The sequence below is a fragment of the Frieseomelitta varia genome, unplaced genomic scaffold (assembly GCF_011392965.1).
Source record: "Frieseomelitta varia isolate USP_RPSP 00005682 unplaced genomic scaffold, Fvar_1.2 scaffold_522, whole genome shotgun sequence".
NCBI classification, from domain to species: Eukaryota; Metazoa; Arthropoda; class Insecta; order Hymenoptera; family Apidae; genus Frieseomelitta; species Frieseomelitta varia.
In genome coordinates, this window is record NW_025110282.1 from 561,948 (window position 1) to 577,955 (window position 16,008).

The window sequence follows — 16,008 nt, forward strand, 5'->3', positions numbered from 1 at the left end:
TAGAAAGACTATTTTTTATCATTGTCAGTAAGGTATTTAGTGAACTATTGGTAAAATATGTATTTAACAATATAAATAATTAAATAATAGTACAAACAAATATGTACAAGTAATTAATAGCATGAATAGGATAGACAATTCAAACTTATCAAAGATATCTTATACAACGCAAAATACAAATACATTTGCAGACGTAAGATTATTCTCACTAAAATATTTTATCCAATCATCGATGAAACATCTCATTTAACACGGTACAAATTTCATTTCCGATTTATCAAGCAATTTATGTGTTTTCGCGAGAGTCGAGCAAAGGTATTCCATTTGCACTTTTTGTACGGCAGTGTACGCAAACCGATCCTCGGTACTCGTTTCTGTCACGCTAATTCACCGGCAACGAACGCCATCGGCTCGCATGTACCCTGTCAAACTATCGATACTCGTAACCAGAGACGCGTACGCACGCAGCAACTTCACTTACCACGCCCGATTACGTTTCCAGAGAAACTATTAAGGGCGGTTCTCGCTTCTGTCGGAGGCGCTCAACAGCTCCAGCCTCGACACAATAGGACCCCTATTGAATAAGCTCGGGTCCCTCTCTCGGTAGGTCGGCCGCGGCACAGCCACGTTATTCTGTTTAGCCGTGGCAGTTCCACCCGAGGAGGAGAGCCAAGTTCGCCAAGCGCTGCTGGTAGTACGGCCACTGACAGGGCTGCGTGTAGTAGAAGGTACGAATCGTACGATACAACTAGTTGCAAGCGTGTGTTAGTGTCAGTGGGCCTCTTACGCTGGGCCTCAGTCACGCCGGGCGTCAGTGACTTCGCGTCCGCCGGTACGATCGGTTCTTTCTCGAGGCTCGAGGACGTCGCGAAAATTTTCGCGCTCGCCACTTGCTCGGTCTCGTCTATGCGGGAAATTCCTCTTCATCGACAATTCAAAGAGTGAACATTCCCGAAACACATTTTGGAAAGCACAGAGATTTGATTTCTCAGTCTGTAATAAAATACGTCGCCGGAGATTTGATCTCTCCCCTGGAGAACGAAGTTTTTCTCGAATTTTTCAACGATAGGTTGCTGCCAAGACGAAACCAAGATGAGACCAAGATACACGTTTCGAGGCGCGTGACAACTTTTGTTCAGAAGACGCGACCAGGACAGGCAACAGTTGTCACGTCGTCGATAGATCGGTTGACTCGCCGATATTTCCCCGATTGCTAAATGAAGCGGGATCCTCGTCGAGAGGAATGCGAATTCCCCGGTGAGATTTCAAGGAAATCGTGAAACCAGCCGACGATCGAATCGACCGAACGAATCATCGTCAGCTGTTTGGAAGAATGACGCAACGTTCTCCTCGTCGAAGAGGGAAGGATGATCAGCGTCGGTTCACTGCGCGAAATCCGAAAGACAGAGAGTCGCTCGACACGAGAGAAGACACGCTAGAGAAGCGAGTTTCCACGATGCAGAGTCGAAGGATCGGTAACGCGAACGTTTGAACGAAACCCCCTTGTTTCGAACCGTGATCTCACTGCGTGCTGTTGCTTGCGGTAACAGTTAGTGTACAGTGAATGAATTCTCGGTCACAGCGCGATGACTGCGACGACGATCGGCTCTGAGCTTGATCGAGATCGACTCTGAAATCCCCTACCAGCGGTTGCTAGCTTCTCTGCAACGCCTAGGTGGAAAGTGACAGTGTACGTGCTGACCCCGAGTGACATAATCGAAGAAAGTGTTGCCGAACCTGTTGCTTAATTGACAGCCAGTCTCTATCGAGCAGTGCTGGCAATGACCAGGTCGTCGCGCTCTCTCGGGGCTGAGATTCGACGATCTGCCACTCTGCAGAATGCAAGCTCCGAAGAGACTTATCAAAGTGTCTATCTCTTCGTCAATGATACTTGGCGAAACTCTTGTTAATCATCGTGCCCGAGTTTGTCCACGTTCAACGATGCAGGATCGTGTCGTCGCACGATCGGCCGAGAACAAACGGAAGAACGTTGTGCTAGACGAGGTTAGACGAAATCAGTGAGGGATAATACGTATATTACGTAGATGTGGTGTGGAACAATGTCGTCGAACGGTGAATTTTCGACGATGTCCAGCAAGGAGGTGCCTTCGTTGCCGAAGTCGCTGCCGAGTTCGAGAGAAGCGACGGCCGAGGGTAGTTCCGGCTCGAGCGGCGGCTACATGCCCCTCCGCGAGTTCCTCGATCGATTCTCCTTACCGAGAGTGGTCAGGCTCGAAGGTACCGGCGGCAGGCCGGTGTTGCTGTACAAACAGCAACAGAGATCGCTTCGGGTTACCGCCACCCTGTTGATCCATCGTTATCGGCACGATGTCAAAGTGGGGCCGGAGATAGTCATCCCAGAGGGTTACCCGGGTATGTTTGAATCAGTGTAATTTAACCCGCGATTAGCCAACGTAAACGAGCGAGCCGACACCGGGTCACTTTTGGCCCATAGCTGAATTCTTACTATACTTGCTTTGCGCCTAACTTTTTGGTCTAACAGTATGTCATCTGATAATATGAGGTTTATAATATGAGGATAATATTTGTTTAAAAAAATGTAAAACCTTGCAAACATTGTGTTGCATTTAAATCAAAAAGCATTTGGCACATTTGATACCATATTTATTATCATTGCCTATACATATATGGCATCTGGATATTTTTTACGCTCGTAACGTTAATTATTTCTCAACAGCGAGCGTAATGCAGTGGTAGATTTATACAGTTTTATGCTAGTGGTTTAACATTTCGCTAGATGTCAATTCTTGCACATTTTTTGGTTACACTATAGAACGACAGACGTGTTTGTTGTTCATTTCTTATACAATACTAAAATACTTTAGGCAAGGGAATTATTGTTCAACTCTTGAGAGTTAGAATTACGATTTCATACTTGATTCAACTTTTAATTGTGCTAGGTAACGATGAACGTTCGTAAGGAAATTATCAAGAGTATGTGGTGAGATTAGATGTTGGAAGATCTTTAAAATATTAGAATACAATAGGATTTCCGTATCCAGCGATTAGACCATAATTTGCAAAAGTCTTATTTTCACGAATTCATTTATTGCAAGGAAATAATCGTGAATTGTAATAAAGTTTTCTATTTATAAAGTTCAAACTCGTAGCCTTTCAGCGATAAAATGTAAATAAAGTGTTTCCGATAGATCTATAAAAGTACAGCTAATAAATAAGGATGCACCTTGTTGTTGATTCAGTTAAATAAATTACAGTCCTGCAATAATAATATCCTCATTTAGTAACGTTACATATTGCAATAAACGAGAATCATATACTGTATTTTACAAAGTTTCTATTCAAACTTTTCATCGATATAAATTAGGATTAAAGACAGCATATGTGTCGTCATAGAAATGAACAATGAAGATGTTCATTATTGAGTAGAATGTTAGAACACATTATAAAACACTGAAAATTATACTGTAAGAATGTAAGATAATCGTACGTTATAGATTATTGAAGACAATTTATACGCATCAACGCAATTGCGTGTTTCATCACGTATAATTTTCAATTTAATCGATCCTATAGGTAACATCGATCGTCTTTGACCCCGTTTCGCCCGTTTAGGATACCTAACGAGCATATTGCGCGCGCTCCCATATAATCGGGCCCGAGGAGATTCATTTGAATGTCGCGTCGATTTCTTTCGCAAGAGATTTCATCGCTCTGCATTTTTCCCCGATCGAACAAGCAATTACGTTTGCGTAATGCGCAATCAACGTCCCAACTACCCTAAATAAACTGCAAGGAAAAGAAGAATTTCGAGATTACATCTGGAAATACTCCCCTTGCGTCCATAATTAATTAATTATACTTATAATTATTATTATATTATATATCATCATTAATCGTATTTATAATTATACTAATAATTACTTCAATTTGTTCGCAAAGTTCGACTCGATATCAGTTTCACTAATTTTCCACGGCTCTCTCTCTCTCTCAGGATCTTTTAATAAATCAAAGCTCGCGAGACCTGATCCACGAGAAAGAACGAATCGTAGAAAGAGAGAAAAGAGGAGAGAGGAAAGTAATAGAAATGTGAAAAATAAAAGCAGAGAGAGAGACAGCAGAGGTTGGTTATAATTGATAGCGAAGCATAATCGTCGGCAAACCAGCGGTTAGCTCTTAATGGGCCCGGTATCCAGTAGATGTTTTCAGGAAAACGTAAATTATGCCCGGCAAAAGCAAACGGGAACGGTTGTGATAACCGGCTTAGATCACTGAAACAGGTTATACTGTGTGTCGCTAATGCCCCGCGCGGCGAGAACCCGGGTTCCTTCGCTATCAGAAAACCCGTCCACTTCTCCTTTTGAATCGTGGACCACTTTGTAGCAATAAGTTGTTGCAGAAACGTGTGCACCAACGGCCAACAATGATTACGACCGTGGCGTTTTCGACCTCTCCACAAGAAGGTAGACACATTCCCGCGAATGCCTCCTCCATATCGGTTTTCTGACGTTTCCGATAGAAATTACGAGGTAATAAACGCGAGCCTATTACTTTTCAACCGGTGGGAATAAAGCAAGCGAGGTTTAAGATCGAAGGTAGCTGCTTACTCTCGAACCACTGTGTCACGGTAATGACGTCGAGCTGCTTGGAAAAATGGTCACGAAACGCATTGACTCTTTATCGCTCTGCTACTATATTTCTCCATAAACAATATCTTTTCTTTATTTTTAAGAGGGACCTGTTTTCTATGAAAACGGCGGTAGTAACGATCTCGGGTGGTAGACGTAGAAAATGCCAATAATTTTCGTAAAACGATAGATTACGGATGCAACTTGTGGATGCAAATTGTTAACACGAATGTGTAATAGATTATACACGGTAGGCAAAGTGATACATCAGTAATCTCATAAAGAACAAAACAGAAATAATTTAATAATTAAGAAATTATAGAAATTATTAAATTATTAAATTATTGTAAATTAAGAAATTAAGAAGTCGTGATACAAAACAGACTAGATGTAATAGACAGAATTATATTTGCATCAGACACATGTAGCAATACTTGATGCTACAAACAAACAAAACGAGAAAAACGGAGAAGTAGAAAAATATACTAGCAACAGAACTTGAAGCTCTCTGGAAATAATGATATAACGAAACAATTCTTATATCGACAATATAAAAAAAAAAAAAAAAAATCACATTAAATCCACCGATATCCAAAAATAATAATGTGAAAATACGTGTTGCGAGAGGAGTTGAGAGAAAAAAATCCAGAGTGCAAACCTAATCTGTTAGCGAAGCTTTCAGAACAATGTTCAACATGCGCAAGAAACATAGGTTCGGACTTTTTAGAAATTTAAACGGTTTCGGATCAGGATCTTAACGCCGATTGCGGACCGTAACGAGTGACCAAACCGTGTACAATAATCCGTCGCTTTCTTTCTGAACTCGTCGGTATGATATACCACTGGATAGAAATGATTGAAAAGTAATGAATTCATTATTCGTTTTGCCTATTTTTTTTTTTTTTTTTCCTTAAATACACTTACAACTGAGTAATAAAATAGTATTACAATTTATATTATATAGTATTAGATATATTGTAGTATATTGTAATTTTATGGTATACAATCTATATTATATAGTATTAGATATATTATAGTATTACAATTTTGGGACAAAAAGTTCCCCACGTCGTTCCAGCGCAACAGGTTAATCTTAATTTTTTTACGAAATCAACAAAAGAAGAGGGGGAGTTAAAGTTTGACGCCGCTTTCATTACGAGGCCAATCAGCTTCGGATGCTAAGAGGATTGCAAGTATCAAAGCAACGCATTCAACTTATTAAAATAACCACAGCGCTCGGAACGGTTTCGAGTCCTGTTCTAACCGTTCGATCGAGACCGATTATCATCGGCCTCTTCCGACCGTCTAATGAAAACGTCACGAGTGGGCACGATGGTGGTTAGCATACCTGCCTGTTACTCGATAGTTGCGACACGACAGAGTTATTGAAGCGACGCCTAACGGATTAACCTGTCGATATTGCTGATCGCGAGCGAAGTGGAGAGGCTGCGAAACGGGACGGTGACGTCAATCGCGAGAAAGAATCGCCGACTAATTTCGTAGTTTCGATGGTTTTTTTTTTTTTCTTTACGCGCGTCGCGTGCAGAGATCGTTGATTCATCGTGGAAAATCGCTTACGACACGATTGCCACACACTTTACTATCGGCCCACGTTCCGAACGATCCGCGAATGAATCACTGTTTCCAGTTGTTGAAATAATCGAGGGATTATTAACCAGTGGCTCTACACTGACCTTTCCATCGCGAGTGAACCTTGGCGCGTGGATACGTATGCATCATGTGTGTAAACGCCATTCATTGATGACAAAGTGGAACGAGTTTTGAAACAATTCGTAATTAATCGCGTAATTCTTTGCGTTACTTTGCCAGCATCTGTTGGAATTTAGAATGTAGTTCAACGATGAATCGGAATGTAATTGTACTTTGTGAGAAGTACAATTGGGAATCGTTTTGTACATTGGCTACGCGATTTTTGCAACGAATAGTTGGAGCTTTCTTTCCTCCTTTTTATTCTAGATCATCGTGGTAAATTTTTAGAAAAAAAGTTTCAACGTATTACAAAAATTGTATAAAGTATTATATTATATTATAGTTTTAATCTTTAAACGGTGTCGTCTGATTTACAGATGACTATAGTAATTGTATGCTAATCTAATTAAATTAAGTATTTACAAATGTGTATTTAACAATGAAATAAAATCGTTATGTATTAAATGCATAATCAATAAGTAAATGCATGAGTAATTAGTGCTAAATTATGTTAAATCAAGTATTATACTATGTAATGTAAAATTAACTAATTTACCCAATCGATATCAATCAAACGTTAATATTTCATTAGTTAGTCGAACTAAATTAAATTTCACCGTCAGTTTTATTCTGTACGAGATACATTCTGGCAAGAGACGTTGACGAAATAAATTTTCTCGAAAACGATTCTTCGACAACGCGAAGGAAAAGAAACTGCTCGAAAGAATGTTTTACTCCTACACCGATACCGTAAATTATTTTAACAGACGATCGTTATCGTCAACGGTAAGGACGATCATTCCGGGGAACCGAGAGTTCCAGACAAATGTGCTCCAATTTATCGTAGCAAATAGTGCAACGCCTAAGCGAGCTTTACAGCCCGCTCGTAAATATGCGGTTCGAGTTGGCTGGTGCAGGTTATATCGAACAAGCACTAACAGTAAATTGGCCAAGGAAACATTATTTAACGCCTACGAATTCGCTATAAGTACGACACAATGCACGATGAGTCTTCGCGAGCACGATAAAAATTTCGAACTTATGCCTACGTGATAACCATACTTCCGTTTGTTCTTCCCCGATCGTTTAACAGTACTATCCAATGCTGCTCGACTGAACGTTGAATTGGACCGACCGAAAGTGTTCAGCGTTTTGCACGAGTTATGAACTATCTATTTTATTTTATTAATAATAATAATATATTATATTAATAATAATATTATTATTTATATTAATAATTATATTAATATTATTTATATTAATTTATATTAATAATAATTTATATTTTATTATTAATAAAATGTAATTAATATTTTATTAATAATAATAATAATATATTTTGATATATCATTATCATGGGCACATAACACTATATAATTATAAGTAATTTATATTATTGTGAATTATAATTATTATTCTGAGAGCGATAATATTATCTGAACAATGTAGAACAACGAATAGCAGAGAAAAAAAAAATGAGTAAAATAAAAAACACGACAAGATAAAAAGATCCTGAGAGAAAAACAAATAAAATCAACAAAAATATAAAAATTTTTGACACGCAAAGAAAGATAAAAAGGAAAAAGAAGATGGCGTAGAGTCATTCTATATCCACAGCTAACGCTGAAGTAAAGTTTTCTAAATTTTTACGCACAACCATTCGTTTAGGCCAGCGAAGCTCCATTTAAAAATGCAAATGTAAACCTGTATATATAAGCGTGTATACAACGGTGCAAATAAATGAATAAAATGAATTTTCTAGGAGGGGGGAAAGAAAGAATCTCTGTTTAATTCTGATGCTCGAAAGACTAAACAGGAGATTCTAGCCAGCCGGTTCCATTAAGGTGGTGAACCGATCTCGCGTGAGGCCAATCAGCCAAGGCAAGGACTCTTTGTGATACGCGCGCAGCAAGAAATTCTCAGGTGCCCGCACGGTGAACAGTGCTCACCAGGGCTCTCTCTCCCTGTCTCCGGCTAACTGTTCCACCGGCCACTTTTCCTTCTGCGTCATCGTGGAATTTCAAGCGGCGCGATCGGTTCCGTTCCGAGCGGACACTTTCGTCACCCGACTAATCCCATTTGTCCAACGCACGTGCATGAAATGCACGATCGTTGCACGTTGCCGATCGGCGGTCGATCCGGCCGATTCGGATTACAGTCAGCTACGCGTTACACGCTCAGCTCCTTTCGAAAACTCGCTACTGAAAACGATTGGTGCCGAGCGCAATTTTTTCAACCCAAGGCTATTAATCGATCTTTATCGAACGAGATTGGTTCATCGATCGCTACGGTCAACGGTGCTACGATGAACGTGGAGAAATTTCTTACTTCTCGAGATTGCCGTGATAAAAAGTAAATTAGGTCAAACGACGCGATTGTCCCCCCCCCCCCCTCCCCCTGCTCGTTCATTATGCTATTTGCTATTCGTTATATTGTATCTTATCGTCACGTCTGCTCGTGCAACGAATTTGATTGGATACCATAATTGGCGACGGGAATCTATTAATCATCGGTGGTCGATGTTTCCGTTTCTATGAATGTTCTTTAATTAAAATATCGCCGATAAAGATATTTTAAATGATATAAATAGTTCAAAAGTTCTATATAGTTTGTATGTAAATTAATATAAATTATTAATATAAATATATAAATAATTAGTTAATTATTTAATTAATAATTATAATTATTAATATAAATATATAAATAATTAGTTAACTATTTAATTAATAAAATATATAAATAATTAATTAATTATTTAATTAATAATTATAATTATTAATATAAATATATAAATAATTAGTTAATTATTTAATTCTACTGCTTATATTATAAAAAACGAAGAATGCACTTTCATTGCACTTTGCTTGCAACGGAATATTATATATAAAATTAAGTATTCTTACGACGATTACAGAAAATTTAAAGATTCACAAAATGCATATAATGCACGTAATATTAAAATATACATGCACTCACTGACAAAGGAAACAGGTTCATAACGTTTTTAAATGTTTAACTCTTTGAGTGTTCAGTGCGTACTACAAATGATGGATAGTATTTTGTTTTTAAAATAATTAGTTTGTTTATTAGATATTGTATTATACTCATTATACTTTTGGTAATTTCACTGAACATCGAATGGAATGTAAAACTACCGAGAAATAATGCATTCTAATGAGAACATTTTCACATTATGTTCAAACCTGAGATCTTGAAAGAAATACAAATCGAAGACGATCGAAAAATCACAGCAAGGTTATTTCGTGACTAAAAATGGCGAAATATGTCGAAGGTCTGTTGAAAATACAGATCAAACTCTATGATCAAACTGATTCAACTGACAACCCACAAGGTTTGCAATTTATGTTCCTTCTTTTTTTCCTCTCATTATTAACTGGCCAGCTATCAGATTATAAATTATACTATGTACTTAGGTTAAAACGTTAGAAAAATGGTATTATGCAAATACCATTCACGTACTATTTAACGATACGTTTGCAGGTAGTAATCCTCATGCTTGATGATACACCAGAGTGTCGTTAAATTAGAATGCGTCTTTCAGTTAGTCTCATTGCCTCTGCCGGATCTTTTTGAACAAGTCTTTCGCCTATGTTTATAGCGGTATTTGAATAAACTAGTTGTATGAGTTATTCGCAGATAAACACCGAAAAAGAAAGTTAAAATATCCATTACGACAAAAGCAAATGAAATTTGACTCTGATAAGTCCTGGATCTAGAAGCTGTAACTGCGAACGATAGTAGAATCACGTTCTGCTCGTTCTGTTAATTTCGACGGGCTGATATTTTATTTTTCTGCTCTCATTTTCCATCGTTTTTTTTATTTTCTTTTGCGTTTCTTTTGCGGCACGATTAATGAAACGTGATAAATCTATGCAAGATATAAATCTCACGTGTAATTTTGATTTTAAAATTACAGAAAAATATGAAGATTTTTCTCGGTTGAAGAGTTGAACATAATTGTTATCATACAGTTTAATATATTTTCACATTTCTCTCTTTGAATGATTCGTATTTTGTTTACAATACCTGTTTCAAAATTCGTATCAATGAGAATAATAATTAAGTTTAATTATTTTAATATACTGTTATAGGTACTCGGATGCCTCACTAAATTTAGAGTATTTAAATTTAACAAAATTGCGATTGAACTTCTCAGAGAGTCTTTAACGTTATTTTTATATTACGAATGTATAAAATTAATATTCATTATTAAAATGTATAATTCTAAAAGAGATCCTACTTTCATTTAGTTTTAATTTATTTGTCACAAATTATTACAGTTTAATCGAGTTATAATTTTCTACGTAAAATACAGTGACTCTTATTAATATTTGTACGTAATATTTGAAATGAACTGTAGAAACATAAATTGAACGAGAGCTCAATACACACGGAGCTCGTAAAAGGAACAAATCGCACAACAGGGAAACGGGCAAAAAGCGGATTCATCTAAGGATTAATCCATTACTAAAATTAACCTCGAGTCCTATCTTACTTTCATTCGCGCGCGCAAACGGAGGAAAAAACGAACACGCGCTCGAGACGAACCTTAAGCCGTAACTTTTATCTAACGACACCAGTGAAATAATAAAAGTCGTTCGTAAGAAGCTAATGGCCGCTAATCAGGACTATGGTCACGAAAGAAAGTTTATTACATTTGCGCGCGTGTTTTGTCGTAAAACGTCGGCGAGCCTGAAACGTAGCTTTATAACTATAAAATGAGACGACTCGTATAATAATTGGAAGTCAATGTACAAGCTTCTTCTGCACGTTATTATTTGCAGAAGCGTGCACGAGAAGCCGAATCGTATATTCAATTCAAGCGAAGATAATTGACTTGTCAAATTTTACTACAAGTTTGTGAACTTTCGTTACAGAGTGTAATATCATATTGCTGTCGTCGACGATTGTTATACGCATGAGGCATAATTATCTTTCACGTCACATCGTCTCAATTCATTCTACAAAACGCTCGCAAATTAACAACGAGACAATTATACTTGTTGTATTATACTTATCATAAGTTTGAATATATATTAATTATATTAATATAATATAAATATATATTTATATAAATATAATAATATTTATTTATATATAAATAATTTAATTATATATATATATATATATATATATATATACATATACATATTTCCGAAGAAACGTAAATTTATATTTAATGATATTGATATTTTCTTAATTGCAATTGTGATTGTGATATTGATGTAATATACGATACTTTACTAATGTCGTTGAATAAAAGTTGCAACGCAATACGATACAAGATTCATTATACCCGCGAATGAGTGAAACAAAGTTAATTTTAATAATGAAAACATTTTCTACTACTTTTGACAGAACTAAAGAATACAATGAAAACAGAGAAATATGGAGAATATAACATTTTGAGAGAATATATTATATTAACCGAGAAGGATAAATTGACTGTAAGAAATTAACTGTTCATTCTCAATAAAAATAAATTATATTTATAAGATTGATCAGAATTAATTTGTCTTTGTTAATAATTATTAATTCTATAATTGTAAAAAGCGACATGCATGCACATTTTTAGAACAACTACGTGAATCAAAATTCTCATTTTGAGAAAACGACATTTTTCATACGCAAAAATCGAGCAGAATGTATTTATCTCTCCCCGAGAAGTAAGCAAATTATTCCTCGCAATGTGTTTCAATACAAATCCTCTATCTTATCATCGGCGCAAACACCGAACAGCTGACAAGCTACGACACGAGAAATGGAAAAGAAGCATTCCGATGCAAGAAATAATCCGCGACATAGCGTACACCGTTCGCCATAAATCATCGTAATCAGCTTACGACAGCCTGCAAAAAGCAGGGAGGATTTTTTCCAAGTTTTTCCTATAGACATACGGTGTAACCAGGCGAACGAAATGAAGACATTCGAGACGAACAAAAAGGGGAACGTATCTCAATGTCTCCGGCTCAGGGTACGTCAAACTCCGACGAGAATGGGAATACACAGGGTGAATCTAGTACTTAACTGGACCCGACTGCAATTCTGTTTCTACTGAAGATACCAAAAAAAAAAAAAGAAAAATTGTAGAGGAAAATTTCTCACGTTCTAATTTGTACTGTATCACAAAAAAACATACTTTACTAATAATTTATCGAGCATCTCATCAATAAAGATAATCAAAATATTATTTATTTTTAATAATTGTCACGTCAATGAGCATCGCGTAATTATTCAACTTTCTAATAAATGTCTATTTATTTAAGAAATTTTAATACAATTTATTTTTTCCAATTTAACCTTATTGAACTGGAATAACGTGTCACGTAAGCATTTGGTCCAAAATTGCTATATTTTCTCAGTATATTTCCAAGTATATTTAAGTATAACCCAGGCAAAACAAATAATAAATTTATTACTTCTTTAGTAATTTCTATCCAGCGACATACCGACGAATTCAAAAAGAAGACGAATTATTGTATACGGTTTGGTCACTCGTTACGGTCCGTGAACTCTGTTACTAGCGCAAGAGATCAATACCACCGTGACGCGTTATAAATTTATATACCATGTGTGACAATATACATATGTTTGGCATTATTAATGCACGTTATACGATTTCATAAAAAAAATGGCAAGAGTCTATTTAAGCGATACATTATACTTTTCAATAAAAAAGGAAAATCGTGGAATCACACGTAGAGAAACAAATACAGTTGCATCGATGCGCTTCTATAAAAAAAAAAAACTCTACGCGATGATGGAGCTACCTTGAACAAAATGCAAAATTTTCCCTCCTGCTACCGATTGGAAACAGTTCGAGTTCGATCTAGTTACTTACTAGATTCACCCTGTATATGGTGGAACAGCGACTGCCTGCCCATACTTATCGGTTATTGGTAGCTGCTTATGAAATTGTAATCGGCCACCGAGACCCGCCGCGCCGATCGACAAGGACGAACACATCGATTTTAATTTCAGCAGATGGGAAAAACCCATCGGCGGGGATTGCGCCGACGCGATTGAACCTCCGACTGCCTATGGGACTACGGGCCTCCATAAGTCTCGCGTATCGCTCGCCTCGCTTCGGAATCGGTAGTAAGGGGGGAAATGGAATCTACGTCGAGGGAACTTGAACCTTCAACCGGGATAAAATTACTAGGGAAGATTCAACCGTGCATCCGATTCCAGGGGCTGATAGCGACGATGGACGATATCGCACAAATCACCGGCTCACTTAACTACTATTCGTGCAAACTCTCCACGGCTACGACTCCAGGCTCCAGTTTACAGTAATTTATTAGGCGTGTAAACCTCCAGCTCTGCGCCGAGGTCGACGGCCTCGTCCCTCTCATCAGGAGACCTTCGGCTCCTTTCATTTTTTTCTGTCTCTCTCTCTCTCTCTCTCTCTCTTTCTCCCTTCGCCCCCTTGCTCACCATCAAGAGAATGCTCTTCGACTGCTCTACCCCCGTACTCATCCTCTTTCTTTCTTTCGTGATCCGACGTTGCTTTTTTGCAACGTCGAAAATCATCGAGCGCTGACTCCTGTCGTGAAATTTACATTCTACGGTGGGGCTCTATGGCGGCCAACGCAGGGACAACATCTTGGTCGACAGATTGTTTCTTACGGGAGGGGACGTTTATACGAGCGAATATATTTAACGTCTGAAATTAATGACTAGCTGAGCTTGAATTGTGGCTGGAGTCAGGTAATGACTTTGGTCATTCGTTAAATTTCGTAACACAAGATAATCAATTAAGTGCAGACTTTTATCTAGAAATGCAAATTACTTGAAAACTATTTGTTATACAAGAAAATTTGGAATGATGTCGCAAGGATGTCACGATCAGAATGTAAATAATTCGATGAAAGTCCGAATTTATTTGTTCGTTGCCTGTTTATTTGTTATCTCGTTAAACACCGCGCAATCATTTAATTAATTTCTTTAGATAGCAAGGATAAATAGGTGAATTCTTGTTGCACGATCTGATTATATGAACCAACTTGTCGCCCAACAGGTTCGTGTAAATGGAGTTCTACTGTTATACTGAGGAATAAAGTATGAAGTTTATATCAGAGAAAATTAAAATACAGGAATGGGAGAGAGTTGATGTAAATTTCAGTAGCGTTCTTGAAAATAATATTAATCAGATTCGATACATTTCATCCATTATAAGACAATTTTAGAGTTATTGCAATTAAAATCGTGATAATTTTTTCATCGATTGTCATTTGTATTTTCTGAATCTAAATTTTTCACATGATAGTAAATGTTTCAGTAATCTATATTAATATTAATTAATCTATATTAATTACAAACAATCTTCATTTCGAATAATATTAAATATACGTCAAAATTCCAAGTTTCACAAAAAAAAAATCTGAAATTTGATGATTCATACTGATCAAGTTTTAAGTTTTGAATCGACGTTTAATAAATATCATTCAATAACACCTTTAGCCACGAGATTCTGAAAAATTTTACACCGCTCATCCGTATATTAATCTATTTTTATAGTTTTGATCATTTTCCATCGTCTTACGTGTTTAACACTTAAGACAATCCTATTTTCATTAAAATAAAATTTCTGTACAGCTTGAAATCTGTGCCTCGCCGTTGAAAATTCGCGTCTCAAAGAGTTCAAACAACATTTTCACCGTCGTCTCAAAGAATTCCCCCGTAGCCCCGAGTCACTGTGCTTCACTTGAAAATGACACAGGAAGAATTATAACAGGAAGAATAAACAATGCAACTTTCGAATGACCCTTAGCCTTAGGAAATTTCTGAGAAATTAAATATGTATGATTATGGAAGGTCGTCACGAGTCTCTTCCATTCTCGTTTGTTCCTCCGCTGACGTGTAGTTTCACACAACATACGCATTCCCATTATAGTTATATAGGAGTTACATAAGAAATGAGAAAAAGAAAACCTCCATTTCTATCGCCTGAGACACTCGATATATTATTCGACGAGAGCTTTTAGTGGAAAACTGGCGCGAGTGCGTCTTCTTTTCCACGAACTTTTTATTCTACGATACCTTTGTACGCATGTTCAATTTGTAATTAATGCTAACAATATTGTTGATGCACGTCCGACGATGAACGTGAGAACGTACGCAAAAAGTCGATCGAGAAGCATTTCGAGAAAGGTTAATCACGTACGTTTAACTGGTTTAACCCTTAATTACCAGTTAATTCTCGTCACGCAAGGAACCAGAATAAACCAAGAGGAAAACGAAACGTCGAAAGGATATATCTTATTACAGTTATCTGTTCTATCTTTAAATTAAACGTCGAGAGAGAGGTGCCGAGTTTTTTCATAAATCGAAACTCGCCTTTCGGTTTCGCGTTCTTTCGCATGGCGTATAAAATCTGATATTCCCCACCGATCGAAAGTAATCAGATTCGATGCTTCAATAGTTGCGGAAATTACGCTGATCTCAAAGGGGAAAAGGAGAAAGAAAAAGGGGCTGAAATTCAGCGATAATTTGTTGCTTGTGATCCTCCAACTATCGTAAACATTGCCGATAATTATCGAGACTCGAACATCCGCTTGATCAAGATATTAAAGGAAGTAATCTAAGGAAATTTCTCCACGCGTAAAAACGTAATGTAGAAACCTAATTGATAAGACATTTATCGACGTACGGTTTTAATGGTATATAT

The 16,008-nt window shown here is 37.0% G+C and overlaps 1 protein-coding gene across 1 annotated transcript in view; it reads left to right on the plus strand.

The window, feature by feature from the left end:
* Window positions 1-765: 765 nt before the first annotated feature.
* Window positions 766-16,008, plus strand: part of LOC122533366 — a 38,065-nt gene continuing 22,822 nt past the window's right edge. The window contains exon 1 of the mRNA XM_043663001.1: window positions 766-2,373. Coding sequence (XP_043518936.1) covers window positions 2,046-2,373 — 328 coding nt within the window. The 5' untranslated portion in view covers window positions 766-2,045. The remainder of the gene's footprint in view (window positions 2,374-16,008) is intronic.